This window comes from Eretmochelys imbricata, chromosome 1, assembly GCF_965152235.1.
Source record: "Eretmochelys imbricata isolate rEreImb1 chromosome 1, rEreImb1.hap1, whole genome shotgun sequence".
Taxonomy (NCBI): domain Eukaryota; kingdom Metazoa; phylum Chordata; order Testudines; family Cheloniidae; genus Eretmochelys; species Eretmochelys imbricata.
The window spans coordinates 270145962-270169218 of record NC_135572.1 but is presented as its reverse complement, the minus strand read 5'-3'; the positions used below and the strand labels follow the sequence as shown (position 1 = coordinate 270169218).

The 23257-nt window shown below is 45.3% G+C and overlaps 2 protein-coding genes and 1 non-coding gene across 4 annotated transcripts in view; all 3 read left to right on the top strand.

The window, feature by feature from the left end:
- Positions 1-143: 143 nt before the first annotated feature.
- On the top strand, positions 144-216 carry TRNAR-CCU (transfer RNA arginine (anticodon CCU)). Its single transcript has one exon. It is a non-coding gene; the product is annotated as a tRNA-Arg (tRNA).
- Positions 217-3415: 3199 nt separating this feature from the next.
- FMC1 (formation of mitochondrial complex V assembly factor 1) lies at positions 3416-4644 on the top strand. Its single transcript, XM_077831158.1, has 2 exons — positions 3416-3717; positions 4333-4644. Exons 1-2 carry the CDS (start codon positions 3580-3582, stop codon positions 4534-4536), a joined length of 342 nt encoding a protein of 113 aa, XP_077687284.1. The 5' UTR covers positions 3416-3579; the 3' UTR covers positions 4537-4644.
- A 9329-nt stretch (positions 4645-13973) lies between these two features.
- LUC7L2 (LUC7 like 2, pre-mRNA splicing factor) overlaps positions 13974-23257 on the top strand; it is a 58661-nt gene continuing 49377 nt past the window's right edge. The window contains exon 1 of one of the 2 annotated variants that reach the window (XM_077831137.1): positions 13974-14325. In XM_077831137.1, the coding sequence (XP_077687263.1) occupies positions 14265-14325 (61 nt within the window). In that variant the 5' untranslated portion in view covers positions 13974-14264. The remainder of the gene's footprint in view (positions 14326-23257) is intronic. The other variant, XM_077831145.1, reaches the window with a different exon arrangement.

Genomic DNA, 23257 nt, shown 5'->3' with positions numbered 1-23257 from the left:
TACGTCCCAGAAGGCTGTGCGCGCAGCTTCCTGTCTACAGCTCACAGGAGAGTGCTACTAGATTGGCCAATCGGCGTGCATTAAAAGGAGGAGGGGTCGGATGAAGGGAGAAATGAAGGAAGGAAGAATTGCGCTTCGTGGGAGCCCCAGTGGCCTAATGGATAAGGCATTGGCCTCCTAAGCCAGGGATTGTGGGTTCGAGTCCCATCTGGGGTGAAAAACATTTTTTTCCCCTTCCCCAAATTGTTTATCCGTTTGCTCGGGACAAGTCTTTGCACAAGTGTGCTTTCAACGCGGGGGGTGGACTGAAGTCACTAAAAGTGACTTGTGCCCAATAGAGCCTTATGCATAACGCTGAACACTTGAAGTGTAACAGCTCGCCCTCCCAGCGGAGAGTGTCTTTGACTGACTGACCCACAGTGCGGGGAGGAACCACACTCCATCTTACTGAACCTGAGCAACATACAGTTGTGTCAACGCCAAGCATTTAAATATCATTGGTTTGGTTTCAAACTTATGAGACTTTATTAAACGTGGTTTTTTTTATTTACCCACATCCCAAAAAGCAAATGAAAATAACCCAAAATGTCTTATTTTAAAGTTTTTTTAGCGCTTGGGGTTGATATTATATGGTGATCAGGTTCAATAAGATAGACCCCTCTGGTTGCCCACCCCCTCCCCCACTCTGGGAACATAGCTTTGGGCAGATTCAGCAAAACGAGTTGATTGGTTCATTAACAAGTGGAAGACAAAATATATGGCTATCAATGTCCCAAAAGCAACCATTAGACTGGATGAAGAACCACTAGAAAACAGCTGGGCAAACTTCTTGGCCGGAGGGCCGCATCTGCGAATAGAAATTGTGTGGCGGGCCATGAATGCTCAGAAAATGGGGGTTGGAGTGAGGGAAGGGGTGAGGGCTCTGGGATGGGGCCACAAATGAGGAGTTCAGGGTTTGTGAGGGGGCTCAGGGCTGGGGACGGTGAGGGCTCTGGCTGGGGGTATGGGCTCTGTGGTGGGACTGGGGATGAGGAGTTTGGGGAGTAGGAGAGTGCTCCAGGCTGGGATTGATGGGTTTGGAGGGCAGGAGGGGAATCAGGGCTGGGGCAGGGGGTTACGGGGGCAGGAGAGGCCAGGGGTGCAGGCTCCACGCAGCGCTTACCTCAGGCAGCTCCTGGAAGCAGCAGCATGTCTCTTCTCTGACTCCTATGTGGCGGTGCAGCAAGACAGCTCTGCACGCTGCCCCATCCACAGGCACTGCTTTGTGGTTCCTAGCCAATGGGAGCTGTGGGGGCAGTGTTTGGGGCGGGGGCAGCGTGTAGAGAGGAGCACCCTGGCTGCCCCTACGCGTAGGAGCTGAAGAGGGGTCATGCCGCTACTTCCAGGAGCCCTGTGGAATGGCCCCCGACCCTGCTCCCTGGAGCACCGAAGCAGGGCAAGCCCGACCCCACTCCCCAGCAGGAGCTTGAGGGCCTGATTAAAACGGCTGGTGGGCCAGATCCAGCCTGCAGGCCGTAGTTTGCCCACTCCTGCACTAGAAAAAGTAAGTTATTTTATCTAGCTAAGGAGTGAGATGTGTAATGATGATGACACCATGCTATTTGTCACACAACAAATATAAAAAAAACACCAAAAATGTTCACAAACTTGAAAAGATTTGAAAAAGTAACATGGATTGGCCCTCATACAAAAATATGTTGCTGTTTTTTAATGCTAGCATCTTGCCTTTCCTCCTTTATGACTTCATGGAAATCTATAAAAGACGTTGATATGAAAATCAACTCATAGTAAATGTCTATGGAAGATCTTCCAAGTCCATTGGAAAGAGTTTCTTGCAACATCAGAAACTCTGAAGTAGAGCAATCAAACTGTGACATGAAGATAATTGACATATTTAGGACACACATTAAGAATGACAATAACATGACTTCTATGGCAAGTGATCATATGAACAGGCCACTTAAGACAAACATTCTACAGACCAATTGAAAAAGAAACCAAGTCCATCAACATGACACTCAGAAGCCTGAACAGACCAGCACAAGAATGAAATAAACGGCAGAAAATAATGAAGGGGAGAGGTGTGTATTTTTGTTTGTGGTTTTTTTTTTTGCGGCGGGGCGGGGGGGCGAGGGTTGATATTGTTGTTTGGGGCAGAGTTGGTGGTGGGTTTTCTTTTTTAGCTTTTAGGATTCATGTTTTTGAGGTTTTTTGCTACGTAAGAAATAGAAACTTTTAAATTAAAGCTGAGAGGCTCATGGACTCATTTGACTCCAGTGGTTGGGCTCATACAAAAACAGATAGCAAAATTCAAAATAAAATAAAAGTTAGTAACACTAGCTTGTGGCACTGAGCTGTGCACACCAGTTTGTTGCTGTAGATCTGCTCACTAGACACTACGACTGCAAACATTCATTTGTAATTAAAGTGCTACTCATCAGTCCTAAGACTCCAGGCACTCAAAATACAGCAAAGGAGGCTTAAAAATAGCTCAGATGCCTAAAGCTCATGTAAAACACAGAAGGAAAAGTGCAAGTCACTTGTTTAGCCTGGATTATTTAATTCCTGGTCTCCTGCCCCGCATGAGTAGCCCGACTCAGTGTCCCTGTCTGAGCTCGTCACTCGCCAGCCTGCTGGAGCCACTTCGCTCTGTACGGGCCGGGTCACGTGGCAGGGTGGGCTTGTGTGTCCACACCCCGTTTGATTCACAAAGTGTTACGGGCTAATTTCCCTCCGGCGCAGCGGCTGAGGCCTGCGAGCTTGGCAAGCCAGACAAACTAACCCGAGCTGCGCCTGCCCCGCGGTGGGGCGGTAAATGCGCCAGGCCCCTGCAGGGAACACAGGGAAGTGGGGCGGTGCCTGGGACTCAGCGACTGACAAAGGGGGCCGGGGCCCCGCCCGGCGGGATCTCTGGGCGTGGGGCACCCCGGCGCGGGGCGCTGCTGAATGACACCGCGCCGCAGCCCCCCGCCCGCAAGGCCCGGGTGCGCGGCGGCCCCGGGGACGGGACGGGCGCATTGGCGGCGCAGGGACCGGACAGCGCTGTGGGACAGCGGCCCCCTGCCCCCCCCTTCCGAACTCGGGCAATAAACGGGACGCGGGGGAGGGGGGGGCACTAAATCCGCGGGGAACGAGAGTCATTGGGGCTGGAAGCAAAGACCGCGCCAGAACCGCCGCCCCGCAACGCAGCTAGCGCGACTCCCCGAAGCTCCCGCCCTCAATTGCAAATCCGCCTCGGGGCTCGATAGTCCTCCCTGCCAGCGCTTTTGGTGGCCGCCATCATGCAACTCGGCCCTCTATAGCGCAGCCTGGCGGTGTCTCTCCTGAGGGCGATTTGCTGGCTCGTGCGGCGCCTGCTCTCTCCAGCCGCCCTCCCTGACCGCGATGGGTAATTCAGCGCCCGATTGCGCCGCCTCCCCGGTTTTGTTTGAGTTTTTTAGCGCTCTATTGCTCTGCTCTCCCCTAATTGGGGAGGAGTCGGCGCCAGATGGCTGCTTCCCATTGGCTGATTGGTGAGGCGGCTGCACCTCATTGGCTGAGGGCACAGAGAGATGGGCGCGGAGGGGGGAGATCAAGAAGATGGCGGGTCTGGGCTCGCCGGTCCGTACCCTGCGGAGCCTCGTTCGGGAGCTGCGCTACGTGAGCGCCCAGGCGGGCCGCCCCTACCGGGACACGGCGGCCTATCGGCACCTCAGGGAGGCCTTCCGCGCCCACCGGGTACGGGGCGGGCCGAGCCTCCCCTCCCCCTCCCCCTCCCCCCGCTGTAGGAAGCTGCCGGCAACACCCCCGTGGCTCCGACCCTCCCGCGTGGCCTGGGGAGCTTCGCGAAACTCCAGGCAGGGCTCCGAGGCCGTCCCCCGCCCGCACACACCACGAGCCAGGGCGGGGCGCTGCTCTCTGCTGCCCCCTGCAGCTGGAACCTGGCCGGGGCTCCGCTGCCACGTTCTTCGCCTCGCGCGGGGGCGGGGGGGCCGCGCCCCGAACCGCCAAGTGAGGCCGCGCTCTTCGCCCGGGGGGCCTCAGCCCGGGCCCTGGTTTGCCGGTTACTCGAGCCGGCTACTCGGGCGGGGCAGAACTTGGCCTCCAGAGTGGAGCTGAGTGGACACAACAGTCCCGCCGCTGCAGGAGCCGGACGCTGGCTGCGCAGCGCTCACCGGAGCGAGCACGTGGCGCTCAGCCAGCCCCCGGGTGCCGTTTTTATACACGCCCTGCCCTTGTGGGGGACGCTGGCGGCAGAAAGGCCACTGCGGGTCTTGAACAGCAGGGGCCCTTTAGCTTGTCTGCCGGTCGGGCATGTGCTAAGTCTGTTGTCTGGCTTCCTCCTGCCTGCAGGTCACCAGTGAGAAGCTCTGCAGGGCCCAGCATGAGCTGCATTTCCAGGCTGCTACTTATCTCTGTCTTCTGCGCAGTGTCCGTCAACACTTAGCGCTTCACCAAGAGTACCACGCCAAAGGAGAGCGCTCCACTGAGGAAGCTGCTGGCCTCGTGGGCCTTAAACTGCCTCAACAGCCAGGCGGGAAAGGATGGGATTCATAGGAAGGGAAGAGTTCACTAGAATGTTTGCCTCTCACAAGGACTTAAAAATGACATTTGCTTGTTACAATTGCTATTTATTGTTAAATAAAACAGTTTATTGAAACTTCATTTAGGTTTCCTTGCTTAGGTTTTCTATTATTCTTAGGCTTAGATTCTCACCTGAAGGAGACACAATCTGCTTATCAGATGCTAGTTTCTGATATGACAGACAATATCCAGGGAAACAGGGCAAAACTCTCCCCTGATATGAGTGCTGATTTGTCTCATCTTCTAGAAACTTTCCTTCAAACAGTTATTTTCTAGCTGTTCTCCATGTAGTAATTGGCCCTTTTAAGAGCAAAGACAGCTTGTAAGAAAAATACCAGAGGATTCCTAAGGAGCACAAGAGGTCAAGACCTCAAATCTGTGCTTATTTGGAAAGATTTCACTAGCATGTACCACCACTGTAGCCCCTGCAATAGTAATTCAAAAAGAAGAGCACCACCTACCAAATCATCAATTTCTACTGGGGCTGGGTTTTTTAAATTTCTCCAGAGAATAAAATTGGGTTTTCTTTAATGCCTTCAATATATTGTATATCTTAAATGTTTCACAAAAGAGCCTGAGGGACACTTGTAAGTATGTGGATTATGAACGTAAATGTGGCTACTATTCTTTGCTTAGCATACGTGCTGGAATACTAAAGGGGGGGAAAAACCCAGCAACATGCTTTCCCCTTAGTCAGTAAATCAAGGTCTTCAACCTTTCATGATCCACCCAACTTCGAAAAAAGTTCTATCCCCAACTGCCTACTTCAATGAAGGGAAGAGGGTATGAACTCCAAAGTCATGGGGTCTTCATGGAGAATGCCCTACCAACAGCTCCTCTGTTGATCTCAAGTATAGAAGTATCACACAAAGAGAGGTGGCATCTCAAGTAGAAAGGTCCCAGGCCATTTAGGGTTTGAGAAGTCAAACTACTTGAAAGCCAAGAGGCAGCCAGTGCATGTCCCAGAAAACAGATGTAATGTACTCACAGAGCTATTTTATTTAACAAGTCAGCTGCTGTATTCTGCTCTAGTTTCATCTTCCAAATGGATTTAAGGTAAAGCCTCATGCCTATGCCAAGCTCATTGTGGTAGTCTGATCGAGAGATGACAAATCACTCCAGCCAGGTCTGAATCTATGAGGAAATGTTGCAATCTCTAGGCCAAACACACATGGGAAGGAACACTCCTGGTTGCTTCTGATTCTATGAAAACAGCTGGAGTTTAGCCATCTTCCCCGCAACCTTCAATGCTAAAGGTTCCAGTGTTTGGGAGGGTTCAAGCGTTATTAGAGTCAAATAGTGGGGGTGGATGTAACCTCCACTAACTCCTCAAGATGCTTTCCCCTGCCTAGCATAATCATTTGGATTTTATCAGGACTGCTATAGGCTGTTAAAAGCCAAGACAGATATACGCTGAGAACTGAAATGAGTAATGTGATTGATTTCCACAGTTAAGTGTGCCTCATTTCTGGGTCCAGCGAATGTGATGAAAGGTAGCTGTACTATGTGCATCTTCCTTGTCAGATTCAAAAGCTTGGTGACACGTAAAATTACCAAACAGCAATGTAAATTAGCTGAATGAGTTTGAGACAAATTGAGGATGCTTCATAGAGTGGTAGAAAAGCAAAGTGTGCTGAGGTTAAAACCTAGTACAAAGCACTGGCTCCCTGGGCCAACCACTTTTTTTCTTTCTAGCACCTCTCAACCTAGTTTTTCCTCTCCTGTGGTGGGGTGGTCCTTCATATAACTCTTGAAACCCTCCATATACAAACAAATATATACATGTTATTCCCAGCTTTACTTCCCCATTGTTGTAGTGATTACCTTCTGTCCAGCTGAGAAGAGGAGAGTTCCCTTCCTAACTTGGTTAAAGTTGGTTATTTTTGAGCAACGCAACATACTTTTCCCTCTTTCAACTCAAACTTTTATCAAGAACTTCAAATCTATAATGTTAAATCTGTTTTTTGTTTTACATTTTGGTTCATACTAGCCATGTGTAAAACTATTTTAATGTGTTCCTGGACACAGATAGAAGAGTCTTTGCCTCTCTTGGGATTTGCAGAAATCAGGGGCTCTTTGGAGACACTAGATGGCAACATTGTTCTAGGGATTGGATAACTGGGAGGTTTGTGAGCTTGGATAGATAGCCATTGCTGAGGAGTACTTGTGGCACCTTATACTCCTTTTCTTTTTGCGAATACAGACTAACACGGCTGCTACTCTAAAACCAACCATTGCAGAGTTATCTTGGTTTTATACTGGAGATCTCTTTGGGTTGAGCTAATTCCAAGAGCTCTTAGATCATTGCTCTAAAAATGTAAGAAGCAGATCCAACCCATTGGTCTTGCCCATTACACCCACAGGAACCTCACTTTTAGGGGAGGGGTTTCTGAAGAGCTGCTGTTATTACAGTCATCTTTCTACCTGAACTGCCATAATTTCATTCTTAATTTTAATATGATCTCTCTCTGAACTTACCCTGATATGAAAAGGGGAACCTTAAGGTGATGCTCAATTCCATCAAAACAAAGGAGCTCAGAAGAAAGAAAAAAAAGTGTTTGCTCAGGCATACATTGTTGCAGGTGCTTTGACATACTATGCATTTGCACTCACCCCACACAATTCCTTTCAAGTACACTTTATTGGCATTAAAGTTATACCAATATTACCACACTGTAAAAGGCAACAAAAAAAAAGTCCATGCATACACATTACAAAAATAGGTGGTTGACCTTTATGCGTGGCAGTTTTAAGATGGAATTGTATGGTTTCCAAGGAAACAATGCATGTAAGAGTAGACACTGGGTGAAAAAGAGATATGGGCCATATTTTGACTAAAAATGAATACATCTTCACTCAATCTTGGGTAATTTTTTCATTAAAATAATGAAAACTATGCCCCATTGCCATGGCAACCACCTAAGGGGGGGCGGGTACACCATGCTTCATGTGAGAACATATGATTCAACAGGCATTAAAGTCATTATTTTTCAATTTCTTAGGTCACAGTACTTTATACAACTACCTACAAATTGATTTTATGTATTTTTCCTCTGTTTGCTTTAGATTTGACTGCTATGCAGCTGTGGTTCCTGAATGAACAATGGAATCTGATTTAGAAGTTCCCAGAAAGGCTCCATGAACAGAGCAAAGGTCTAAAAACATGAGTGATATGTGATGTAGATGCTCTTTTCACAGAACTGACCAAACCAAGAGACCTGGAATCATGGACCAATCTTTTAAGACAGGGGTTCTCAAACTGGGGGTCGGGGCCCCTCAGGGAGTCGTGAGGTTATTACCTTGGGGGTTGTGAGCTGTCAGCCTCCACCCCAAACCCCGCTTTGCCTCCAGCATTTATAATGGTGTTAAATATATAAATTAAAAACACTTTTTATAAGGGGGGGTCACACTCAGAGGCTTGCTATGTGAAAGGGGTCACCAGTACAAACGTTTGAGAACTATTGTTTTAAGAGCCATAGAGATCCAAAAATGTGCTACCATTATGCAATATAAAGACACCAATGAAGTACCTAACATATTTCACCATCTGTGACAGGGTGTTCAAATGCCACACTGAGCAACAAGGGCTTAAGGGCTCATTTTGGGCTCAGCCAGCCCCGCCTCTCACACCTGCAGCAAATGCTCCACGTGCTAGAGGAATTAAAAGTCAGTGAATTATCTCAGTTGGGGAGCAGTGCTGAAGGTGAGCAGAGCGAAACGTAAAGGCTCTGACACAGCTGCCCAAAGGGGCCCACCATGAGGGAAGAGACAACCAAAGAGGGAAGTATCCTGTGGCCCTGGACAGCGGTGACTCCCTCTTGCTTCCTTTGGATTTTCCCACCAGGCAAAGACCTTGGACTGAGGTGACCCCAGGGGGAGAGATGAGAGGAAGAGGCCAAGGGAGAACAGCCTTAAGTAGTCTTGGTTGCCAGGTTACTGGTAGCTCAAAGGGCCTTGGGTCAGAGCCTGGGGGAGTGTGAGGGCCCAGGCTCCCCTCCCCACAACATCCTTGGCAGTCCAGGGTTGTGGCCATGACCACTAGGCCACGCTTCCCAACCAGACCCTGCGTGGAGACCATTATACCATCTCAATTGTAGAAAGATCACATTCACACACGAAAACTTTGCAACAGCTTGAAAAAACAAGTAGAACCTTGCAACTATAGTGAAGAAATTGGCCATGAATTGTACAAATCAATAAGGGGAATGGGCTCATCATCCACCAGAGTGTATAGAAAAAGTCTATATATTCTGTAACAAAGTATCCACGTATGTGAAAGGGACCAAGTTCGAAGAGCCACTGTGTCTAGCAGTAGATCTCAGGTCAGACAGGAATGTGTGGAAAAGAGCAAAATAGAAGGACAGAAAGATATTGACTGTTACATCAAGAGAGCTGGTAGCAGCAGAAGCACACTGTCGCAATCTTGTTATAGAGCCTACACAAGACCAACAGAAAAGCACAGGTGTTGTTAAGATGACGATGATAGCATATACTCTATGAAAGAAAAAGCAGTATATGATAGGTTATGCAGTTATATCCATGCTGATTTATTTTCAAAGCCTTTTTTTGTATCAATGGTGAATCTCACACAGAAATTTGTGACCAATATGAGCTATCTTGATATTAAAAAATATCAAGCCACAAACAAAGAGACCCATTCAGAGAAAATTAGAAGCAGACTTCAGGAACAGCCTGGAGATTATATCAGATAATCACAAACTTGTGGTGATACCAAACAACCTGTCTAAGGAAATATTAGATTCTCCCTGACTAAGAATGAATTCAGCTCAGAGGCCACTTTTCTCAGAAGAGCCTGATCAGGTCTTGAAGCCATGTATCATGATCAGATGACTGGATCTGAAGAAATCCAACACTGAACAACTATAGCCTCCACCACCAGAGAGGCCTGATGATGATTACACCCTAACGCCAAAATCTCACAGACTTCCTCAAGATGTTGTTAGCAGGGGACACAAACGAAACTATATCATCCTCACAAATTCAAAGATTCATAAAGTCCTTTTCACAAGATTTTATATATGCATTAGTGTAGGTGTGCTGAAACTTGCCAAGCATATCTTATTACCATGGGCAGTGAAATCCCTTGTGAGGGGTTGGGTCACAGATACCCGCTTGGGACGGTCACCTGATGTGCTGAGACTACCTCTGAGCCTGTTTTCCCTGCCAGCTTGGGACTTCAGAACCCTGTCTTGTTGAGTCAGACACGCCAGTCTGCTCTGACACAGACCCAGGGTCTGAACCATGGGCCCCAAAGCTGCAGACTTAACTGAAAACAGCTTAAGAAGTGCTCCTGTCTCTAGCACCCAGACACCCAACTAAATCCATTTTACTCTGTATAAAGCTTATACAGGGTAAACTCAAATTGTCTGCCCTCTATGACACTGATAGAGAGATATGCACAGCTGTTTGCCCCCCCAAGCATTACTTACTTACTCTGGGTCAATTAATAAGCAAAAGTGATTTTATTAAGTATAAAAAGTTGGATTTAAGTGGTTCCAACTAATAACAGACAGAACAAAATAAGTTACCAAGCAAAATGAAACAAAACACGCAAGTCTAAGCCTAATACATTTAAGAAACTGAATGCAAGTAAATCTCACCCTCAGAGATGTTCCAATAAGCTTCTTCCACAGACTAGACTCCTTTCTAGTTTGGGCCCAATTCTTTCCCCGGTATAGTCCTTGTTCCAGCTCAGGTGGTAGCTAAGGGATTTCTCATGACTGCAGCCCCCTTTGTTCTGTTCCACCCCCTTTTATAGCTTTGGCATGAGGTGGGAATCCTTTGTCTCTCTGGGTCCCCACCGATCCTTCTAAATGGAAAAGCACCAGGTTTAAGATGGATTCCAGGACCAGGTGACATGGTCACACGTCCTATGAGACCCCAAGCCTTCATAATTCCTGGCCTGACTCACAGGAAGGCTTGCAAGTAAACAGAGCCATTTACAACCAATTGTCCTAGTTGATGGGTGCCATCTAGATTCCAAACCACCATTAATGGCCCACACTTTGCATAATTACAATAGGACCTCAGAGTTATATTTCATATTTCTACTTTCAGATACAAGAATGATACATTTATACAAATAGGATGACCACACTCAGATTATAAGCTTTGTAATGATACTTTACAAGAGACATTTTGCATGAAGCATATTCCAGTTACATTATATTCACACTTATTAGCATATTTTCATAAAATCATATAGATTGCAACGTCACACCCTCCTCCTGAATTTACTGCCAGAGACTTGGCAGTCCATGGCAGAGGCAATATACCTAAAATTCCTCTTTCGGCTCCCCTCTGGGGAAGACACTCCAGTGTCCCCCAAAAGGGAAGGGGACCCTGATCCAGCTCACAGCTACGACAGACACTTCACTGGCCAGCAAAATCCCGCCCCCCCTTTCACTCAGATTGGGCTTGCTTCCAGCTATAGAGTCCTTGGGGGCTGTTCCCACTTCAGCAGTCACCAGGACTCCAACTTCCACCTTCAGGATACATGTCTCTGTGCACCTCTTCCACTTCATTACAGCCAGTTCATGCTTTTGGGTTTCAATTTGTGCTTGTCTGTGGGTCTCAATTTCTTTGTCTTTTAAGTCCAGAGTTTGCTGGTGGGCAACCTTATTTTTTTTCCAGGGCAGCCTTTTGTGCTTTAATTTTAGCCTGTTTCTGGGCCTCAAGTTCTTTGTTTTTTAAGTCCAGGGCTTGCTGGCTCTCTCTTTCCTTCTTAGCAATTTGTAACCTGTGCAGTTTTAGCTTCTTCTGAGCTTTACTCTGACCTATTTTGCTGATTTTCCTGCCTTTATTTCCCTTACCTGCAATAAGCAAACAAAAAATAACCAGTAACCACTTTGTCTGTTCTCCAGCCACCACACTCAAAACTCACTTAAAATCACTACCAGTGTCTCAAAGCAATCAGCTGCGCACAGAGCCTGCTGACTACGCCATTGTGAGGGGTTTGGTCACAGAAACTCCCTCAAGACTGTCACTAGATGTACTGAGAACAAATCCACCTGCCAGAGGAGGCTTCCCTCCACTCCCGTCTTGCTGATTAAGACACTCCAGTCAGCTTCAGTACAGACTCAGAGGTTGGGCCATGCCCCCTTGCAGTTCACTGAAATGGAGATCCACTTAGCTTAGGGGCTTCATAGTTAGCTAACAGAGACTTTCCCAGCTCCCAGTATTCAGTCTTTCTGGGAGCCTAAACCGCAAATAAATCCATTTTACTCTGTATAAAGCTTATACAGGGTAAACTCATATATTGTCCGCCCTCTATAACACTGATAGAGAGATATGCACAGCTGTTTGCTCCCCCAGGTATTAATTACTTACTCTGGGTTAACTAATAAGCAAAAAGTGATTTTATTAAGTATAAAAAGTAGGATTTAAGTGGTTCCAAGTAATAACAGACAGAACAAAGTAAGTTACCAAGCAAAATGAAACAAAACATGCAAATCTAAGCCTAATACATTAAGAAACTGATTGCAGATAAAATCTCACACCAGAAATGTTCCAATAAGCTTCTTCCACAGACTGGACTCTTTCCTACTCTGGGTCCAGCAATCACTCACACCCCTGTAGTTACTGTCCTTTGTTCCAGTTCCTTTCAGGCATCTCTTTAGGGTGGATAGGCCATCTCTTGAACCAGCTGAAGGCAAAATGCAGGGGCTTCCAGGGCCTTTATTATTCTCTCTCTTGTGGGCGGAAACCCCTTTGTTCGTCTGTGCAAAGTCACAGCAACAAGATGGAGTTTGTAGCCACCTGGGCAAGTCACATGTGTATGAATGATTCAGCTTTTTGCAGGCCGAAGCCATTGTTTACATGTTAGTGTGAACGTTCCCAGGAAAGCTCAGATGTGGATTGGCGTCTCCCGAAGTCCATTGTCAGTTAAGTGTTTCTTGATTGGGCACTTACCGAGAAATAGTCCTTTCTCAAGAAGGTGACCAAATGCTTCACTGAGGCTACTTAGAATCAAACAAACACATTGAGATACAAGTACGTAGCCAATATTCATAACTTCAAATAAAAAAATGATACACACAGACAGCATAATCATAACCAGCAAACTACAACCTTTTCACAGACACCCTACTTGCCTTCCTCTGCACAAGACCCGGTGCAACCATAGGACCCTGGTTGCAACCATCATTTATACGGTCACAGATCATGTAAATAACATCACATCCCTCACAGGCAACATGGAGTTGATTAAGATACTCAGCCAACAGGTATATCATACAGTCAGTGGAATGAAATGAAATGGACACAGGCTCCTGTTTACAGAAGCTGATTAATGAAGATGAGTCAGGTGTGGCAATACCACCCATCATTCTGCCCTTCCTCCCCACACCTTTGGCATATGATAACATCAACAGACTTGGGGAGATATTCAGTGCAGGAACATCACTGAATAATTGGTACTGCAGTGCAGCCTCAGATACCAACTGTTAGAGAACCCAAGAAGCCTCCACGTGCAGAGAAAGTAATTGAGTTTTTTCCAGTATTTGTATTATTGTGGGCTTGATAGGTCACTTGCCAATGTAGTGATGGCAGAATATACAATAACATTAGTAGCATGGAAAAAGCTTCAAAAACATGGACAGAAACATTTTTATTACATTATGTAGTATTTAGATGTCAGGAGTGGTTTAATTATCATTTTGTAGATTTAGATTTGAAATTAATGTCTTTAACCGGATACCAAAATGCATCCGTTTGATTATATTTTATTCAACACGTTCATTAGCAAACAAAGCGTTTCCTTTCACTGAAGTCCTTATACAACAAACATCTGCATATTAGGAATACTTTCAAAAACTGACAGCGAACCAAAAACAACCACCAGGCTCAGTTCTACTAAACTACTCTGCAAGAAAGTCCACCGTAACTTTCCACCGTCTGTTGAGACCGAGCTGTTCCCAATACAGGAAGAGATTTTGCCCGTCCAGATGTTGCCAACGGACTATTTTTTCGGTTTAGTTTAGATTACACCAGGCGTGTGCCGGCGGCTCAGCCAGGCCACAGCGGGGACCGCGCGCCCCTCCAGCCTCCTCAGGCAGAACGCGGATTGTACTAGTCTTGGGGGGAGGGAGAGGGTGGGGGGAGAGGTTCTTCAGCATTTATCGAATGGGGAAACGCAACGATTGGGTTCGCCCAACTCGAGGGAGGTGGTTGGAGAGGACGTCACGCAGAAAGAGAACGAGAGCCCCGTGTCCAATCAGCACGCGCGCTAGCCCAGCCGGACGAAAGGTTCTAGAATCCAATCAGGAAACGCGGAGCTGCTTGTGTCACAGACAGATATAGGTCTCCTGGCCCAATCAGGGGGTGCTCAACCTGATAGCGCTGACGTCGAAAGGGGCGGGAGTGGAGAGAGTGCGCGCGCGCGTCGCGCGGCTTTCCGTTACCCCTGGCGCGCGCGCGTGTAGCAAGCGTGAAGGGTCGCGCGCGGGGGAAGCGAAGTCGCGAGACCGAGAGCAGCGCGAAGCAGTTTCCCGCTTTGCCCTTCGGCCCGAACCGCGAACGCGAGGCGGAGGCGCCATCGTAGCCCCCACCGGCCGCGGAGAGAGGCTCCGCCCGGACCCGTAAGGGGGAGCGAGCGCAGCATCGGGCCCGAAGCGCTGTAGGCCGCTGTCGGCGGAGCTCACACAGACTCCGCCGGCTCGGCCGGGCCTCGCGCGCTCAGGATGTCGGCGCAGGCCCAGATGCGCGCCATGCTGGACCAACTCATGGGCACGTCCCGGGACGGTAAGTGCCACCCGGCCGGGGGGCGGGGCTGCTGCCCCCTGCGGTCACAGCCAGGGGCAACGGTTGGGAACAGCAAGCGAGCTAGGCTGGTAGCGATGATTGGCAGGACGAACGCTAGCTCCCCCTGCCGCTCGGGGCGGGGCTAAGGGGTTAAAGGTCATCGGCGGCGCACAGGGCCGGTCGGAGGCGGTTACGCGCTGTGTGAGGGGCGCGGGCGGGCGGGGCTGGCCCTATTGCGGGCCCCTAGCGGCTGTGGCGAGCTCTTTCCGCAGCTCGCCGGGGTCTCGGCGCCGCTTCCGCCGCCGCAAGAACCGGGCTGCGAGTCTGTAACGAAACCCCCATTGCCCGCGGCCCCGCGCGCCCCAGCTCGAGCCCCACAGCCGCGGGCTCTCCGGTCAGGGGGTGGAAAAATCCATCCTTCCCCTTGCTGGTCGGCGCAGGCCTGTCCTCCGAGCCGGCAGAGTCCGCGACCAGCCAGGGTTCGGGGAGCAGGCCGTCCTCCGAGCCGGCCCGCGCGCCCGGCAGAGGACACCCCCCTGTCCCCCCAAGTCACAGATAAACCCTTGTAAAGCCTTCCTCGTAGCTCGTTGTTCTGAGACATGGCAGTTTGCTTTGTTCGGACAGGAGAAATCAGCCTTTCAAATCGTCAGGTGCAGAGCCATGGCGGGAGGTGAAATAGTCTGTCCGAGGGAAGTCTGACCCAAACCATCATTTCAATCAACAGGCGGGAATGATGATCACTTTTGAAAGTGAGAATCAAGTTAATAAAATTTACTCCAGTGGGGCTGAGGCATCACCATTAGAGTTGTTCAGAAAGTAGGTAAAAGGGAAGATTAATGTATGCAGGCTGATTCTACAGGCGATAGACTAGACCATAGAAGGACCTTTCCAGTGATACCGTTTGACATTCTTGCTATTCAGTTTTCCTTTTATTAAAAGAAATTATTAATAACAAGCTGACAGAATATAGCACTGTCATTGAGACATAGTTTAGATATTTTAAATGTTATATGCAATACTGTTGAGAATGTATCAGACAGAGCATGAGCTTGACCTTCAGGCTACATTGGCAAATCTTACCTGTTTTCCCAGACTCTTTCTGGCAAGGGTATATTGAGTAAGATTGAGAAATGATTGCATAGGGGCTCAGCTTTTAAGAATTTCTCATGAATGCTGTTTGGGGGAAAAAAAGGTGGAAAGTGGATTGGTAGTAGAGCATGCCATAATTTAAAAAAACAGTTCAAGTTCTGTGGGGGTGACTAGAGTGAAACTCTGCTCTGGAGGTTTGGAAAATTAAGTCATTTAATACAACTATATCAAGACTTACAAATGAAGATGCTTTAAATATAGGCAACTAAATAAGTGGTCTTATTTTCAGAGCTGCTGAAGTTAATGAAAGCTGCAGATGTAGGTGCCTAACTTTAGGTACTTAAATTTGAAAATGTTGCCCTTTTTATTGTTCCTTTTGAACCTTATAGATTTATTTTGACTGCCACATTCAGACAGAAAATAAGGTGTAAATTTGTAATTGTGAGTAATTAATCACTGGAACAGTTTACCAAGGCTCCTGGTGGGGATTTTCCATCAGTGATTTTTTTTTTTTTAATCAAGATTGGATGTTTTTGTGAATGATCTGCTCTAGGAATTATTTCAGGGAGGTTCTATGACTTGTGTTATACAGGAGTCAAATGTAATGATCACAGTGATCCCTTCTGGCTTCAGAATCTGTGAATCTATGCCTCAGTAACTTGCAGATCAGATTTTCTCAGTTTACAAGTAAATGGGTGATTTTTTTGATGTAATTGCCCGCCCTGCAAACTCAATTTTGGTTCTGAAAATTCAGTAACAAAAATCCTGCAATTGAAACTTAGGAACCATTGTTGAAATGCTGAATAGTTATAAGAGATAACAGTAAACGCTAATAACTAGGGCTTGAAAAATATATCAGACTCTGATTGGCTCAAATTTAGATACAAAAGATAAAGATGAGGTATTGAATAATTGCAGTGTTGCCTCTCCTCCTGAGCTTTCCCAACGGTCAGCAGCATAAAATTGATGTGGTCATTGACAGTTTCATTGAAGTTCACGGGGTTATGAGTAGCAGCAGTGAAAATAAACACAGCGTTGCTGCTGCTTAGCAAACTATGACCAGCTGCAGAAGTACTGGAACTATATGTAGATTTGTGCAGATGGTATGTTCCATCATTTACATTGGGTTCATATATGGAAGTGTATTTGGACTAACATTAAGGACTAGAAACTTCCCTATTTAAAAAATGGAAGCTTAGAACATAAGAATTGCCATACTGGGTCAGACCAAAGGTTCATCTAGCCCAGTATTCTGTCTTCTGACAGTGGCCAATGCCAGATGTCCCCGAGGGAATGAACAGAACAGTAATCATTGAGGGATCCATCCACTGTTGTCCATTCCCAGTTTCTAGCAAACTGAGGCTAGGGACACCATCCCTTAGATTAAGTAGTCCTAATTTAGAGAGAAGGCAGAGGTTATATGTCTGTAATACATATAACCTACTGGGGGAAGATGAGGGTATATCAAGCATATCTCTTAGCATAGTAAATTAAGGAAATATATTTTTGCATAGTATTAAGTAAAACAGTCTCTTCCTGAATTTAGTGGTATGTGTGTTATGGCAACTTTGAAAATTCTGTTTCTTATTTTCTTTTTTTAGCGCTGGAAATATGTATCACTGTTTTGTAACATATCCGTTAATTTACTTGCATGCCTTTTTTTCCTTTGCATATGCTGTTTTTAATCTAAAAACTGTAATTGGGATGAGAGGATCAGCATCCAGTTCTAACTCAAGTACTTCAAAACTTGCTAGTAAAAGGGAGAGTGGGAGAGGCCCTCAGGTTGATAACACTTAGCCCTGAGCTTATTAAATTAACTTCTTTTTGTACATTCGATAGACACATTTTCTTTTAAATTCTTTTAACAAGAATTAGTGTCAAACTCCTACTACTGTTAGGTAGTAACTTTGTCCTGACAGTAAGCCCTATTTGCTATTTTTAAACTGAAATATATTTGAAAATAAAGACCTTTAACTAAAATTGGCAGTGACCATGTATGCTCAGTGTCAAGATGTTAAGACTAGTTTTCATTTTGCTTTACTACTGCTTACTAACAGAACTCTAGTATTTACTTAGTAGGCAGTAACATTTTATTTAAATGTTAAATAGTTCAATATTAAGACAAGGTAGAAACTTGTCTTCCAATCTCTTATTGATCTGTCATTACCATCCCACAGAACATGTTTGTTGAAATTACTTAAGTTAGTACTTACAGGAAGTACATATTTAAGTTTTTAATTATTTTCAGCATTTTACGTTTGTGATTGTGACCATGTAAACACTCTGTATAAAGTATCGAGCAAATGGAGTCCGACTTCTTTCTAAGGTGAAGTGACGTAGCGAGTTGTAGTCATATAGTTCAGGATATGGCATTTATCTTGTATGCAAATAACCTGACAGATGCTGTAAAGTCAAAGTTGAGTAGTCTGTTGATGAGGTTTATATGAGGAAAATCAGGGATTAAAAAAAATTAAGTTATATAGAAGAAACTATTAAAATGAGTTGACTAGAGTAATATTTACAGCTGTATAGGTTACTTGTGTAGTTTTAGATCACGAGCATTTATAAGAACTGGAATCTAAGTGGAAGCAGAGTACAGACTAAATGTGGAATTGTCTGTTAATGGAAAACAAAACCTTCTCTAAACATAACGTGTTAGGATTTAACCACCTCATCATGAGACTCTCAGGACTTCTTAAATCCATTTAGTCCATATATACATGATTGGTGGGGTGGAGAACAGGCCAGCACTTCTATGTATGCCATCCTGTTTAGTTTAACCACTGCCTTTGGAGCCTTCAGTTCAATTCCTTAACTGTGGTCCGCAAAGGACCTCTCCAGTCATTGCTCCAGCTCTTTCCCCTGACTCCTGGAAACACGCACAATATAATTTCATAGTGAAGTCTTCGGCTTCCACTCTGGTCCAAGTCTCTTAAATTTTGCCTTTTGCACCAGCTGTTTCAACTCTTCAATCAATGCTTACCCGTGGTCTTTGCCTATTTGTCTATCTGCACTTCAAAACCTCTGAAGCAGCTTTGCACGTGTCTCATATTTTAGGCATCTGTTGTTTAGTTTCAGTGCCAGTGGTTTTCTTGGAATTGGGAACCTGTCTTTAGCACCCTGGTGCTGGCATTTGTGATGCATCTGCAGTGCTCTTCTGCATCATTTGAACCTAATATCTCTTGAAGGTGTATTTTGTTTTTTTTCTGAAGGACATAGGGAGCCAGGAAGACCACTCACAACCTTCAAACCACATCCTTGCAACAGGACTATTAATGACAAATGAGCATATTTTGTTACATTGTCTGTGCATAGGGTCAACCACAATGTTAAGGAGTGCCAGATATATTGGCAGATGTCACCTTGGGCTCTAAGAAAACATGAAGAATGTCTCAAATGCATCCTCCCGGCAACTCCAGAAATTCATGTACATCTGACATGAGTCTGCGCCAGAATGCTTCAAAGGATAAATCTTCAAGGCAGAAGCCTCAGTTGGCCGAGACATCTGAGTCATTTGACTTTGTGTCTGTGCCAGTCCTTTTGGCTCAAATGTAGCACTTCTGTGGTCAGCTCAGTGAAGCAGCCTAGTCATTGAAGTGTCCCACACCATCACCTTGGAATACAAGTGCCCTAACAAGTCTTGTCTCTGTCATACACTGGAAGTCTCAGCTTTTAAAGTCAGTGATACTGAGCTCCAGTCAACTCATGAAGTATTAGAAGAAAATCAATAGCTCTCTGACACATTGCTGACAAAATCTCAGATTCCAGACTTCAGTCAAGAAGCCTCAAACTCCATCTGTGTTCATGTTCTTGAGATGGAGTTAGTGATTCAGTGATCCATTATATGATTGGATTTGACATCCAATACAGAATGGACAGCAAGCTCTTCGGCCTCAGTCACCTCTGATCCAAGACACACACTCTCACTAAATCATTCATTGAACTCCAGTATGCAGATGAGTGGGTCCTGTGTGCCCACTCAGAAGATTATCTTAAAAAAATCTGAGGCCTAAAACCAACTCGGCCTCATATGCAACGCCAAAATAAAAGTACTCCTTCAACAGGCTCTGCATCACCAGGATCCTGCTCCCATAATTCAGATCAATGAAGAGACCCAGGAGAATGTCAAGCACTCCCTTTACCTTGGTAGCTGTCTGTCACAGAAAGCTTTGACATTGACAAGGAAATTCAGCACTGCCTTTCATGCTCTAGTACAGCTTTCAGATGCTTGAGAAAATGTGTCTTCAAAGATCAAGAATCAAACCAAGCTTCTCGTGTTCCAGGCTTTTTTTATCCCAGCTCTCTTGTATGGTGCTGAAACCTTAGCCATGTAAAGTGGACGCCTCAAGGTTCTTGAACGATACCATCAATGGTGCCTCCGCAAGATCTTCTGAAACAAGTCGGATGACTGACACATCTAGGTCTGTGTTCTGTCCCAAGCCAAAACTTCCAGCATTGAAGCTTTGACCTCCAGCATTGAGGCTTTGATCATCCATCACCAACTCCATTGGCTTCAAATGCCAGAAAATCAACTCCCAAAGCAGGTAATGTTCTCACAACTGAGCCGTGGCCAACAGACGAGGGCTGGGCAAAGAAAGTTTTTTCAAAGACACCTTCAAAGCCAACATGAAGAAGTGCAGTATTGACATAAACTCAAGGGCTTGGGTTTCCCAGGACTGACCAAAGTGGAAAAGGACCTTGTGGCAACGACCCCAGTATTTTGAAATCTAACTGAGAACAGGAAAGGAGGAAAGAATCCACTGCAGCCCAACTCAACAGTCCAGATCTACCCTTTCTGTTGGGAAATGTCTGCCCCAGTTGTGACAAGATCTGTGGATCCTGGATTGGTCTCATTAGCCACTTGCAGATCCGCTAGTGATAACTGGCAATCATTTTATGGAAGACAGTCATTCTCAGACTCAAAGAGCTCGCCAATGACATGTTTGCCAAACCAGCGAGATCACTGCAGATCCTCTGTGAGGCTACCATGAGGTCTCTAGTACCAGCTTCAAACCATTTCTTTATCCCTGTGTTGGGAACAATCAGAGTTCTCAGTGTAGGTGGGTATATTTTGTATTGTGGCTTGTTCTCTCAATGCACAAAAGTTCCAGCTTTGACACTATAGGTTCAGGTATCTCTTGCACTTGGGGCTACAAGAAAATTGGTGCTTTCCAAGGCAGTTTCATGGTCACCTTGAACACATGCATTCTGAGAGTTGTTTAATGGAGCTACAAGTTCAGGTTTTCAGAAAAAACTATCCTGATGGCTTCTCTGTCCCTACCCCACTGAGAATATGTTCATGCACCTTGTCAGGAAGAGATGCTGCAAGAAATCTAGTACTTCCTCACAGAGCCTGTGAGCCCATGTTCTTAGTTGCTACTGTGAACAGAGTGGTCAAATAAGTACCTAGATACACAGTTGTGGCCGTTGCTTTGTAGTACCCATGGTGCATCTCCACATGTGACAACCTCAGTGGACCCTGAAATCCCAGAGAAAACAAGTGTCATAGGGGGTCTCTAACATTGTATACAGGTAACTGCCAAGTCCATGCAAACCATCCTGGGGAAGCCCTTCTCCATATATTTGATGATTAAAATGTTCTTGTAAATTTTCCTTGAGAGGGACTAAAGTCCTTGCAAACTCCAGCAACTTTGGAAATGTTTTGTGTAGAATTGATTCAGTAATTTTTATGAAGACCATGTCAAAGTGGCTGGATCTGTTTTGTGTTGCTGTGACGTGGCTGGTGTGAACTAGATAGTCATGTCAAACCTCACTGAATCCAAGGCAAGTTTGTCTCCTCTGCCTCTCTCAGATACTTGGCTCACAGACATCTTCATCGTTCTTTCTCCACATGTTTGCAAAACATTACTCCTTAAATTCAGCTATCAAGAGGGAATTATGTTTTGGTTTCTTTGCACTACAGAATTTGTTTACAGAGTAGGGAATAACAAACTCTTCTGTCCTGAAAAGTTTGTTTCATCTTAGGATATCCTGTATCTGAGTTGGCTGATCTTGAGGTTTTTATACTTTTTTTTTTAATGCTGTCTGTGTTTTGTTTGATGGTAGAAGGTATTTAACCCCTCCCTTATGTGTTTAATTTTGTTTTTATAAACCTGCCTGGTAACATTATTAGTTTTGGACTTAGTGTTGTGTGTTGCAGCCTTGCTCTCTTTTGGGACATCCCATGTACTTTTTACTCTCCAGGAATGAGAATCTTGTTGGATGGTATCTTTAGAGAAGAAATCATTCCTGACATGCAATTCTTTTCTGAAGCTGTAATTCCAACAGGATTCTTCTCACCTGCCCACTGCTCCCTCAGAGTTTGGAGGGTTTTTTATTGAAGTGATCTTTGTTTTATGCAGCTTAATTTTATTTCACTTCTTGATGCAGATTTTTAACATCAGGTGGCTTGTTTCTTTTGGGATGTTTACCTCCTTCATAATTGGGAACTGATGGGAAGGTTCCCAGGGCAGTGATCCATGCTCAGTGACTGGCATCCATCTGCCATTGGGGAAGTGAGCTGCTGACTTGTGCTCAGCCCCACTGCTGCTGCCCTTTAAATAAACAAACCTAAAAATGTTCAAGAAATTATCTCTGCCAGTCTCAGGCTGCAGAGTTGAGACCTAGGATTTAAGATCCTGTTGGAACAACATCTCTATAAAAATAAATTGGTAGCTTCTTGCCTCTTGGGACAGGCTTGGGAATAATGTTCCTTCTTGATACGTTGCATGTTCAGAAGTAAATTTTAAGTGAACTGTTTGTGACTGTGGCGTATAGCTGTCAATTTTATGTTCTCAGGGAGCAGTGTAAAGTATGAGGGATACTGTACTTAGAATATATTATTCCTATTAATATATTATGGTAAAGACAGCGTGGTAGGTATTAAACAGATGTCAACTTTTAGTGTGTAAGCTATGAGGAAAAAACCTAATTTGTCTTGGTAAATATAGCTTAATACAGAAAAAACTAAGCGCTTGATCCTGCTCTCCAAATGCAAAGAGACATCGCCATTGTGTTTGGTTGCATTGCACTTGTGCCTTGGTATTAGAGTTTAAGGTTTAGCACTAAATGATAATTCCTGCTAGAATGTGTGATTCTAAAATGGAAGGAATAAATTGCTGTTCATAGTATGTTACAATATTGTGAACAAGAAATGGATTGAAATGAAACTAGTCTGTAGTTAGTTATTGCAAAAGATGGTTGAAATATACAAACTCCTTGCCAAAATCAGCAGTCAAAATGTACTGTAAATTCCTTCAAGCATGAACTGAAGGAAAATAGTGGATGTTCACAGCAAAGTTTGATTTTTGGAGGGTGTTTAAAATGACTTGTACTTATGAGGATCGATCTTGAGAGCTTACAGGTACTAAGGACAGGTTTCAGAGTAGCAGCCGTGTTAGTCTGTATTCGCAAAAAGAAAAGGAGTACTAGTGGCACCTTAGAGACTAACCAATTTATTTGAGCATAAGCTTTCGTGAGCTTCATCCGATGAAGTGAGCTGTAGCTCACGAAAGCTTATGCTCAAATAAATTGGTTAGTCTCTAAGGTGCCACTAGTACGCCTTTTCTTTTTACAGGTACTAAGTGTGCTCTTAGCCCTTAAATTTTCTTTAAAGCTCAGCAGTATAATTGGTCTTAGCTGTTGACTTTTGTTGCTTTTTAGTCAACTTTTTTTTATTTAATGTAGCAAAACAATTTCCTAAAATGACTGTTGCATTATTACTGCCATTGTTTGGGGTCTGGTCTCCTCTTGATGTGTGTATTAATACTAAGAGGGGTGTTGTGTGCATGCATCTCAGGAAATGAGATGGATAAGCATAGAAGCATCCTTGAGAATTGGCTTT